Source organism: Oncorhynchus mykiss, chromosome 6 (assembly GCF_057628025.1).
Source record: "Oncorhynchus mykiss isolate SJ-2025 chromosome 6, ASM5762802v1, whole genome shotgun sequence".
Classification (NCBI taxonomy): Eukaryota; Metazoa; Chordata; class Actinopteri; order Salmoniformes; family Salmonidae; genus Oncorhynchus; species Oncorhynchus mykiss.
This window is the reverse complement of record NC_143027.1, coordinates 4,562,028-4,574,292: the sequence shown is the minus strand read 5'-3', so window position 1 is coordinate 4,574,292 and position 12,265 is coordinate 4,562,028. Positions and strand designations below refer to the sequence as shown.

General features: G+C 51.9%; 1 protein-coding gene across 2 annotated transcripts in view; it reads right to left on the bottom strand.

Moving 5' to 3' along the window:
• The window catches only part of LOC110525072 (sodium-dependent phosphate transporter 2), a 144,247-nt gene that overhangs the window by 2,411 nt on the left and 129,571 nt on the right, over positions 1-12,265 (bottom strand). For both annotated transcript variants that reach the window (XM_036979238.2, XM_036979239.2), the window contains exon 10: positions 2,149-2,233. In XM_036979238.2, the coding sequence (XP_036835133.1) occupies positions 2,149-2,233 (85 nt within the window). The remainder of the gene's footprint in view (positions 1-2,148; positions 2,234-12,265) is intronic.

Sequence of the window (12,265 nt, the reverse complement as noted above, 5' to 3'; positions counted from 1 at the left end):
GAGGATCAGAGATCTAGAGAGTCAGAGTCCTAGAGGGTCAGAGTCCTAGAGGGTCAGAGTCCTAGAGGGCCAGAGTCCTAGAGGGCCAGAGTCCTAGAGGGTCAGAGTCATAGAGGGTCAGAGATCTAGAGGATCAGAGTCCTAGAGGGAAAGAGATCTAGAGGGTCAGAGTCGTAGAGGGTCAGAGTCCTAGAGGGTCAGAGACCTAGAGGGTCAGAGTCCTAGAGGGTCAGAGTCCTAGAGGGTCAGAGATCATGAGGATCAGAGTCCTAAAGGGCCAGAGAGCTAGAGGGCCAAAGTCCTAGAGGGTCAGAGTCCTAGAGGGCCAGAGTCCTAGAGGGCCAGAGTCCTAGAGGGCCAGAGATCTAGAGGGGCAGAGTCCTAAAGGGTCAGAGTCCTAGAGGGTCAGAGTCCTATAGGGTCAGAGTCCTAGAGGGCCAGAGTCCTAGAGGGTCAGAGTCCTAGAGGACCAGAGATCTAGAGGGTCAGAGTTCTAGAAGGCCAGAGATCTATAAGGTCAGAGTCCTAGAAGGTCAGAGTCCTAGAGGGCCAGAGTCCTAGAGGGTCAGAGGCCTAGAGGGTCAGAGTCCTAGAAGGTCAGAGTCCTAGAGGGTCAGAGTCCTAGAGGGTGTGGCTACACATGATTGTCTTTCCTCAATGTGTCTGTATCGTGACTGGACAGTATAACTGAGAATGGGTCCCACATGGCACCCTATTCCGTATATAGTGCACTAGTTTAGTTAGTTGGTCAAAGGTAGTGCCCTATAAAAGGGGGATAGGGTGTGATTTAGGACGCGGAGTGAGTCAACCACTGAATAACAGATAACTGAAGTGCAGTGACTAATGGTGCATTTCATGAAATACCTCACGTCATTACTTACACAATCCCATTGAGCTACACAATCATGTTCAGAGACCGTGGGATAATTTGGGCATGTCAATACCAGTCAGGGTAGCTATACACCTGCATTGCTTGCTGTTGGGGGTTTTAGGCTGGGTTTCTGTACAGCACTTTGAGATATCAGCTGATGTACAAAGGGCTATATAAATACATTTGATTTGATATACCTATTTGAACTCTGCTACCTATAACATATAAAAATATATTCACTATGTCTGCTAAGTATCGTGTGAGATGGTAAAACTAAGAACCAATCACCTTAACCAATCACCAGCGGAGGAAAAGTGCACAACGGGTCAAAGCTGCAACTCAGAGAGTTATGATTGGCTCAGATTCAGTCTAGTGAAGCTGATGGGAGGAGCTACGCGGCTTCACTGACCAACCAGTACGCCAATACCTTGCAGTGGGTGGAGCTTATTGGGATGCCCACATTAGAGGCAATAAGCACTGACAGAGCACTCATTACTTCAACGCAAAACCCACTGTGAATAGATGGAATAGAGAGAGAGAGAGAGACACAGAGAGAGAGAGAGAGACAGAGAGAGAGAGAGGACAGAGACAGAGAGAGAGAGACAGAGAGACAGAGAGAGAGAGAGGACAGAGAGAGAGAGAGAGACAGAGAGAGAGAGACAGAGAGAGAGACAGAGAGAGAGACAGAGAGAGAGAGAGAGAGAGAGAGACAGAGAGAGAGAGAGAGAGACAGAGAGAGAGAGACAGAGAGAGAGAGAGAGAGAGAGACAGAGAGAGAGAGAGAGAGACAGAGAGAGAGAGAGAGACAGAGAGAGAGAGACAGAGAGAGAGAGAGACAGAGAGAGAGAGACAGAGAGAGAGAGAGAGAGAGACAGAGAGAGAGAGAGACAGAGAGAGAGAGACAGAGACAGAGAGAGAGAGAGAGAGAGAGAGAGAGAGAGAGACAGAAAGAGACAGAAAGAGACAGAGAGAGACAGAGAGAGAGAGAGAGACAGAGAGAGAGAGAGAGAGAGAGACAGAGAGAGAGAGAGACAGAGAGAGATACAGAGAGAGACAGAGAGAGCAAAATAGATGGAGGGGTACAAAAACACAGAGACGAGAATTGAGAAAGATAAAAGAGGAGTTGGAGGGTTGCATTTTGGGGAATGAGGCAGCCCAGCCTTCTGAGGCTATCAGCAAACAACACACCTGTGGGAACAAACACACCACAACACACATGCCATGTGAGTGTAAGGGTGAGGTGTGGCTGGGAGGCCGTCCACCTGTCTCAGTCGTACCTTGCAGTGTGTGGTACTGACAGGGATTCCGATATTGGAAGCCAACACAACAGTGAGAGCGGAAGCCAGCTCTATAGTGAATCCGCTGTGAAGAGGACGAGGGAGGGGGGACGGGAGGGGGGGGGAGACATCCTTAACCGTCAGTGTTCTGCCTTTTTCACATTGTCACACACACAGGCCTTCATAGAAGTAAGAGTCACACACACACACACAAACACACACACACACACACACACACACATAATAAAACCTTTTAAGAGACCTCAGACTAGAACTTCCATGCAGGATAAGGAGGGGGTGTTAGGGTTGAATATGATACAGTAGGGGGGGCTGTATGTGATACAGTAGGATGGGGTTGTATGTGATACAGTAGGGGGGGGGGTGTTAGGGTTGTATGTGATACAGTAGGGGGGGGGGGGGGTAGGGTTGTATATGATACAGTAGGGGGGGGTTAGGGTTGTATATGATACAGTAGGGGGGGGTTAGGGTTGTATGTGATACAGTAGGGGGGTTGTATGTGATACAGTAGGGGGGGGGGTAGGGTTGTATATGATACAGTATTGGGGAGTTAGGGTTGTATATGATACAGTAGGGGGGGGTTATGGGTTGTATATGATACAGTAGGGGGGGGGGGGGGTAGGGTTGTATATGATACAGTATTGGGGAGTTAGGGTTGTATATGATACAGTATTGGGGAGTTAGGGTTGTATATGATACAGTAGGGGGGGGGGGGGTTAGGGTTGTATGTGATACAGTAGGGGGGGGTAGGGTTGTATATGATAGAGTAGGGGGGGGGGGGTTAGGGTTGTATGTGATACAGTAGGGGGGGTAGGGTTGTATATGATACAGTAGGGGGGGGGGGTAGGGTTGTATATGATACAGTAGGGGGGGGTTAGGGTTGTATATGATACAGTAGGGGGGGGAGGGGGGGGGGTTAGGGTTGTATGTGATACAGTAGGGGGGGGGGGTAGGGTTGTATATGATACAGTAGGGGGGGGGGGGTTAGGGTTGTATATGATACAGTAGGGGGGGGTTAGGGTTGTATATGATACAGTAGGGGGGGGGTAGGGTTGTATATGATACAGTAGGGGGGGGGTAGGGTTGTATATGATACAGTAGGGGGGGGGGGGTAGGGTTGTATATGATACAGTGGGGGGGGGGGGGTAGGGTTGTATATGATACAGTAGGGGGGGGTTAGGGTTGTATATGATACAGTAGGGGGGGGTTAGGGTTTTATATGATACAGTAGGGGGGGTAGGGTTGTATATGATACAGTAGGGGGGGGGGTTAGGGTTGTATATGATACAGTAGGGGGGGGTAGGGTTGTATGTGATACAGTAGGGGGGGGGGGGGGTTAGGGTTGTATATGATACAGTAGGGGGGGGGTTAGGGTTGTATATGATCCAGTAGGGGGGGTAGGGTTGTATATGATACAGTAGGGGGGGGGGGGGGGGGTTAGGGTTGTATATGATACAGTAGGGGGGTTAGGGTTGTATATGATACAGTAGGGGGGGGGGTGGTTGTATATGATACAGTAGGGGGGGTTAGGGTTGTATATGATACAGTGGGGGGGGGGGGGGGGTTAGGGTTGTATATGATACAGTAGGGGGGGGTTAGGGTTGTATATGATACGGTAGGAGGGGGTAGGGTTGTATATGATACGGGGTTGGGGGGGGGTAGGGTTGTATATGATACAGTGGGAGAGAGGGTCAGACGTTATCCTGTGATACAGTAGGAGGGGTAGGGTTGTATATGATACAGTAGGGGGGGGGGGGGGGGGTAGGGTTGTATGTGATACAGTAGGGGGGGGGGTAGGGTTGTATATGTATACAGTAGGGGGGGAGGGTAGGGTTGTATATGATACAGTAGGGGGGGGGGTTAGGGTTGTATATGATACAGTAGGGGGGGGGGGTAGGGTTGTATATGATACAGTAGGGGGGGGTTAGGGCTGTATGTGATACAGTAGGGGGGTTGCTAGGGGGGTTAGGGTTGTATGTGATACAGTAGGGGGGGTTGCTAGGGGGGTTAGGGTTGTATGTGATACAGTAGGGGGGGTTGCTAGGGGGGTTAGGGTTGTATGTGATACAGTAGGGGGGGGGGTTAGGGTTGTATATGATACAGTAGGGGGGGGGTAGGGTTGTATATGATACAGTAGGGGGGGGGGGGGGGGTTAGGGTTGTATATGATACAGTAGGGGGGGGGATAGGGTTGTATATGATACAGTGGGGGGGGGGGGGGGTTGTATATGATACAGTAGGGGGGGGTTAGGGTTGTATATGATACAGTAGGGGGGGGGGGTTAGGGTTGTATATGATACAGTAGGGGGGGGGTTAGGGTTGTTAGGGTAGGGTTGTATATGATACAGTAGGGGGGGGGTTAGGGTTGTATATGATACAGTAGGGGGGGGTTAGGGTTGTATATGATACAGTAGGGGGGGGGGGTTAGGGTTGTATGTGATACAGTAGGGGGGGGGTAGGGTTGTGTATGATACAGTAGGGGGGGGGGGGGGTTAGGGTTGTATATGATACAGTAGGGGGGGGTTAGGGTTGTATATGATACAGTAGGGGGGGGTAGGGTTGTATATGATACAGTAGGGGGGGGGGTTAGGGTTGTATATGATACAGTAGGGGGGGGGGTTAGGGTTGTATATGATACAGTGGGGGGGGGGGGTAGGGTTGTATATGATACAGTAGGGGGGGGGGTTAGGGTTGTATATGATACAGTAGGGGGGGGGGTTAGGGTTGTATATGATACAGTAGGGGGGGGGGGTAGGGTTGTATATGATACAGTAGGGGGGGGGTTAGGGTTGTATATGATACAGTAGGGGGGGGTAGGGTTGTATGTGATACAGTAGGGGGGGGGGTTAGGGTTGTATATGATACAGTAGGGGGGGGTTAGGGTTGTATATGATACAGTAGGGGGGGGGTAGGGTTGTATATGATACAGTAGGGGGGGGGGGGGTTAGGGTTGTATATGATACAGTAGGGGGGGGTTAGGGTTGTATATGATACAGTAGGGGGGGGGGGTTAGGGTTGTATATGATACAGTAGGGGGGGGGGGGGTTTAGGGTTGTATGTGATACAGTAGGGGGGGGGTAGGGTTGTATATGATACAGTAGGGGGGGGGGGGTTAGGGTTGTATATGATACAGTAGGGGGGGGTTAGGGTTGTATATGATACAGTAGGGGGGGGGGTAGGGTTGTATATGATACAGTAGGGGGGGGGGTAGGGTTGTATATGATACAGTAGGGGGGGGGGTTAGGGTTGTATGTGATACAGTAGGGGGGGGGGGTAGGGTTGTATATGATACAGTAGGGGGGGGTAGGGTTGTATGTGATACAGTAGGGGGGGGGGTAGGGTTGTATATGATACAGTAGGGGGGGGGGGGTAGGGTTGTATATGATACAGTAGGGGGGGGGTTAGGGTTGTATATGATACAGTAGGGGGGAGGGTAGGGTTGTATATGATACAGTAGGGGGGGGTTAGGGCTGTATGTGATACAGTAGGGGGGGTTGCTAGGGGGGTTAGGGTTGTATATGATACAGTAGGGGGGGGGTTAGGGTTGTATATGATACAGTAGGGGGGGGGGGTTAGGGTTGTATGTGATACAGTGGGGGGGGGGGGTAGGGTTGTATATGATACAGTAGGGGGGGGGGTTAGGGTTGTATATGATACAGTAGGGGGGGGTTAGGGTTGTATATGATACAGTAGGGGAGGGGGGTAGGGTTGTATATGATACAGTAGGGGGGGGGTAGGGTTGTATATGATACAGTAGGGGGGGGGGTAGGGTTGTATATGATACAGTGGGGGGGGGGTAGGGTTGTATATGATACAGTAGGGGGGGGTTAGGGTTGTATATGATACAGTAGGGGGGGGGGGGTTAGGGTTGTATATGATACAGTAGGGGGGGGGGGTAGGGTTGTATATGATACAGTAGGGGGGGGGTTAGGGTTGTATATGATACAGTAGGGGGGGGTAGGGTTGTATGTGATACAGTAGGGGGGGGGGGGTTAGGGTTGTATATGATACAGTAGGGGGGGTTAGGGTTGTATATGATACAGTAGGGGGGGGTTAGGGTTGTATATGATACAGTAGGGGGGGGGGTTAGGGTTGTATATGATACAGTAGGAGGGGGGGGGGGGGGTTAGGGTTGTATGTGATACAGTAGGGGGGGGGTAGGGTTGTATATGATACAGTAGGGGGGGGGTAGGGTTGTATATGATACAGTAGGGGGGGGTTAGGGTTGTATATGATACAGTAGGGGGGGGGGGGTAGGGTTGTATATGATACAGTAGGGGGGGGGGTAGGGTTGTATATGATACAGTAGGGGGGGGGGTAGGGTTGTATATGATACAGTAGGGGGGGGGGGTTAGGGTTGTATGTGATACAGTAGGGGGGGGGTAGGGTTGTATATGATACAGTAGGGGGGGGGTAGGGTTGTATGTGATACAGTAGGGGGGGGGGTAGGGTTGTATATGATACAGTAGGGGGGGGTTAGGGTTGTATATGATACAGTGGGGGGGGGTAGGGTTGTATATGATACAGTAGGGGGGGGGGGGTTAGGGTTGTATATGATACAGTGGGGGGGGGGGGGTAGGGTTGTATATGATACAGTAGGGGGGGGGTTAGGGTTGTATATGATACAGTAGGGGGGGTAGGGTTGTATATGATACAGTAGGGGGGGGGTTAGGGTTGTTAGGGTAGGGTTGTATATGATACAGTAGGGGGGGGGGTTAGGGTTGTATATGATACAGTAGGGGGGGTTAGGGTTGTATATGATACAGTAGGGGGGGGGGGTGGGTTAGGGTTGTATGTGATACAGTAGGGGGGGGGGGTAGGGTTGTATATGATACAGTAGGGGGGGGGGTTAGGGTTGTATATGATACAGTAGGGGGGGGGGTTAGGGTTGTATATGATACAGTGGGGGGGGGGGTAGGGTTGTATATGATACAGTAGGGGGGGGTAGGGTTGTATATGATACAGTAGGGGGGGGGGTTAGGGTTGTATATGATACAGTAGGGGGGGGGTAGGGTTGTATATGATACAGTAGGGGGGGGGGGTTAGGGTTGTATATGATACAGTAGGGGGGGGGTTAGGGTTGTATATGATACAGTGGGGGGGGTAGGGTTGTATATGATACAGTAGGGGGGGGGGGGTTAGGGTTGTATATGATACAGTAGGGGGGGGGGGTTAGGGTTGTATATGATACAGTAGGGGGGGGGTAGGGTTGTATATGATACAGTAGGGGGGGTTAGGGTTGTATATGATACAGTAGGGGGGGGGTAGGGTTGTATGTGATACAGTAGGGGGGGGGGGGGTTAGGGTTGTATATGATACAGTAGGGGGGGGGTTAGGGTTGTATATGATACAGTAGGGGGGGGGTAGGGTTGAATATGATACAGTGGGGGGGGGGGTTAGGGTTGTATATGATACAGTAGGGGGGGGTTAGGGTTGTATATGATACAGTAGGGGGGGGGGTTAGGGTTGTATATGATACAGTAGGGGGGGGTTAGGGTTGTATATGATACAGTAGGGGGGGGGGGGGGTTAGGGTTGTATATGATACAGTAGGGGGGGGGGGTTAGGGTTGTATATGATACAGTAGGGGGGGGTTAGGGTTGTATATGATACAGTAGGGGGGGTAGGGTTGTATATGATACAGTAGGGGGGGGTAGGGTTGTATATGATACAGTAGGGGGGGGGGTAGGGTTGTATATGATACAGTAGGGGGGGGGGTTAGGGTTGTATGTGATACAGTAGGGGGGGGTTAGGGTTGTATATGATACAGTAGGGGGGGTAGGGTTGTATATGATACAGTAGGGGGGGGGTAGGGTTGTATATGATACAGTAGGGGGGGGGGTAGGGTTGTATATGATACAGTAGGGGGGGGGGGGTTAGGGTTGTATGTGATACAGTAGGGGGGGGGGTAGGGTTGTATATGATACAGTAGGGGAGGGGGGGTAGGGTTGTATGTGATACAGTAGGGGGGGGGGGGGGTAGGGTTGTATATGATACAGTAGGGGGGGGGGGTAGGGTTGTATATGATACAGTAGGGGGGGGGGTTAGGGTTGTATATGATACAGTAGGGGGGGGGGTAGGGTTGTATATGATACAGTAGGGGGGGTTAGGGCTGTATGTGATACAGTAGGGGGGGTTGCTAGGGGGGTTAGGGTTGTATGTGATACAGTAGGGGGGGTTGCTAGGGGGGTTAGGGTTGTATGTGATACAGTAGGGGGGGTTGCTAGGGGGGTTAGGGTTGTATGTGATACAGTAGGGGGGGTTGCTAGGGGGGTTAGGGTTGTATGTGATACAGTAGGGGGGGTTGCTAGGGGGGTTAGGGTTGTATGTGATACAGTAGGGGGGGTTGCTAGGGGGGTTAGGGTTGTATGTGATAAAGTAGGGGGGGGGGGTTAGGGTTGTATATGATACAGTAGGGGGGGGTTAGGGTTAGGGTTGTATGTGATACAGTAGGGGGGGGTTAGGGTTAGGGTTGTATGTGATACAGTAGGGGGGGGGGGGTAGGGTTGTATATGATACAGTAGGGGGGGGTTAGGGTTGTATATGATACAGTAGGGGGGGGGTAGGGTTGTATATGATACAGTAGGGGGGGGGTTAGGGTTGTTAGGGTAGGGTTGTATATGATACAGTAGGGGGGGGGGGGTTAGGGTTGTATATGATACAGTAGGGGGGGGTTAGGGTTGTATATGATACAGTAGGGGGGGGGGGTGGGTTAGGGTTGTATGTGATACAGTAGGGGGGGGGGGTAGGGTTGTATATGATACAGTAGGGGGGGGAGGGGGGTTAGGGTTGTATATGATACAGTAGGGGGGGGTTAGGGTTGTATATGATACAGTAGGGGGGGGTAGGGTTGTATATGATACAGTAGGGGGGGGGGTTAGGGTTGTATATGATACAGTAGGGGGGGGGGTTAGGGTTGTATATGATACAGTGGGGGGGGGTAGGGTTGTATATGATACAGTAGGGGGGGGGGGTTAGGGTTGTATATGATACAGTAGGGGGGGGGGGGTTAGGGTTGTATATGATACAGTAGGGGGGGGGTAGGGTTGTATATGATACAGTAGGGGGGGGGGTTAGGGTTGTATATGATACAGTAGGGGGGGGGTAGGGTTGTATGTGATACAGTAGGGGGGGGGGGGGGTTAGGGTTGTATATGATACAGTAGGGGGGGTTAGGGTTGTATATGATACAGTAGGGGGGGGGTAGGGTTGTATATGATACAGTGGGGGGGGGGTTAGGGTTGTATATGATACAGTAGGGGGGGTTAGGGTTGTATATGATACAGTAGGGGGGGGGGGTTAGGGTTGTATATGATACAGTAGGGGGGGGTTAGGGTTGTATATGATACAGTAGGGGGGGGGGGGTTAGGGTTGTATATGATACAGTAGGGGGGGGGGGGGTTAGGGTTGTATATGATACAGTAGGGGGGGGGGGGTAGGGTTGTATATGATACAGTAGGGGGGGGGGGGTTAGGGTTGTATGTGATACAGTAGGGGGGGGGGTAGGGTTGTATATGATACAGTAGGGGAGGGGGGGTAGGGTTGTATGTGATACAGTAGGGGGGGGGGTAGGGTTGTATATGATACAGTAGGGGGGGGGGTAGGGTTGTATATGATACAGTAGGGGGGGGGGGTTAGGGTTGTATATGATACAGTAGGGGGGGGGGGTAGGGTTGTATATGATACAGTAGGGGGGGTTAGGGCTGTATGTGATACAGTAGGGGGGGTTGCTAGGGGGGTTAGGGTTGTATGTGATACAGTAGGGGGGGTTGCTAGGGGGGTTAGGGTTGTATGTGATACAGTAGGGGGGGTTGCTAGGGGGGTTAGGGTTGTATGTGATACAGTAGGGGGGGTTGCTAGGGGGGTTAGGGTTGTATGTGATACAGTAGGGGGGGTTGCTAGGGGGGTTAGGGTTGTATGTGATACAGTAGGGGGGGTTGCTAGGGGGGTTAGGGTTGTATGTGATAAAGTAGGGGGGGGGGTTAGGGTTGTATATGATACAGTAGGGGGGGGTTAGGGTTAGGGTTGTATGTGATACAGTAGGGGGGGGTTAGGGTTGTATGTGATACAGTAGGGGGGGGGGGGTAGGGTTGTATATGATACAGTAGGGGGGGGGTTAGGGTTGTATGTGATACAGTAGGGGGGTTGTATATGATACAGTAGGGGGGGGGTTAGGGTTGTATGTGATACAGTAGGGGGGGGTTAGGGTTGTATGTGATACAGTAGGGGGGGGGGGGTAGGGTTGTATATGATACAGTAGGGGGGGGTTATGGTTGTATATGATACAGTAGGGGGGGGGGTAGGGTTGTATATGATACAGTGGGGGGGGGGGGGGGTAGGGTTGTATATGATACAGTAGGGGGGGGGGTTAGGGTTGTATATGATACAGTAGGGGGGGGGGTAGGGTTGTATATGATACAGTAGGGGGGGGTTAGGGTTGTATATGATACAGTAGGGGGGGGTAGGGTTGTATATGATACAGTAGGGGGGGGTTAGGGTTGTATGTGATACAGTAGGGGGGTTGTACATGATACAGTAGGGGGGGGGGGTTAGGGTTGTATGTGATACAGTAGGGGGGGGTTAGGGTTGTATGTGATACAGTAGGGGGGGGGTAGGGTTGTATGTGATACAGTGGGGGGGGGGGTTATGGGTTGTATATGAAACAGTAGGGGGGGGGGGGTAGGGTTGTATATGATACAGTAGGGGGGGGGTTAGGGTTGTATATGATACAGTAGGGGGGGGGGTAGGGTTGTATATGATACAGTAGGGGGGGGGGGGGTTAGGGTTGTATGTGATACAGTAGGGGGGTTGTATATGATACAGTAGGGGGGGGGGGTTAGGGTTGTATGTGATACAGTAGGGGGGGTTAGGGTTGTATGTGATACAGTAGGGGGGGGGGGGGTAGGGTTGTATGTGATACAGTAGGGGGGGGGGTTAGGGTTGTATGTGATACAGTAGGGGGGGGTTAGGGTTGTATGTGATACAGTAGGGGGGGGGGTTAGGGTTGTATGTGATACAGTAGGGGGGGGGGGTTATGGTTGTATATGATACAGTAGGGGGGGGGGTTAGGGTTGTATGTGATACAGTAGGGGGGGTTAGGGTTGTATGTGATACAGTAGGGGGGGGGGTTGTTAGGGTTGTATGTGATACAGTAGGGGGGGTTAGGGTTGTATGTGATACAGTAGGGGGGGTAGGGTTGTATGTGATACAGTAGGGGGGGGGGGGTGTTAGGGTTGTATGTGATACAGTAGGGGGGGTTAGGGTTGTATGTGATACAGTAGGGGGGGTAGGGTTGTATATGATACAGTAGGGGGGGGTTAGGGTTGTATGTGATACAGTAGGGGGGGTTAGGGTTGTATGTGATACAGTAGGGGGGGTAGGGTTGTATATGATACAGTAGGGGGGGGGGGGTAGGGTTGTATGTGATACAGTAGGGGGGGGGGGGTGTTAGGGTTGTATGTGATACAGTAGGGGGGGTTAGGGTTGTATGTGATACAGTAGGGGGGGTAGGGTTGTATATGATACAGTAGGGGGGGGTTAGGGTTGTATGTGATACAGTAGGGGGGGTTAGGGTTGTATGTGATACAGTAGGGGGGGTTAGGGTTGTATATGATACAGTAGGGGGGGGGTAGGGTTGTATATGATACAGTATGGGGGGGGGGGGGGGTTAGGGTTGTATGTAATACAGTAGGGGGGGGGTTAGGGTTGTATGTGATACAGTAGGGGGGGGGGTAGGGTTGTATGTGATACAGTAGGGGGGGTAGAGTTGTATGTAATACAGTAGGGGGGGGGGTTAGGGTTGTATGTGATACAGTAGGGGGGGGGGGGGTAGGGTTGTATATGATACAGTAGGGGGGGGGTTAGGGTTGTATGTAATACAGTAGGGGGGGGGGGGTTAGGGTTGTATGTGATACAGTAGGGGGGGGGTAGGGTTGTATGTGATACAGTAGGGGGGGGGTGTTAGGATTGTATGTGATACAGTAGGGGGGGTTAGGGTTGTATGTGATACAGTAGGGGGGGTTAGGGTTGTATGTGATACAGTAGGGGGGGTTGCTAGGGGGGTTAGGGTTGTATGTGATACAGTAGGGGGGGTTAGGGTTGT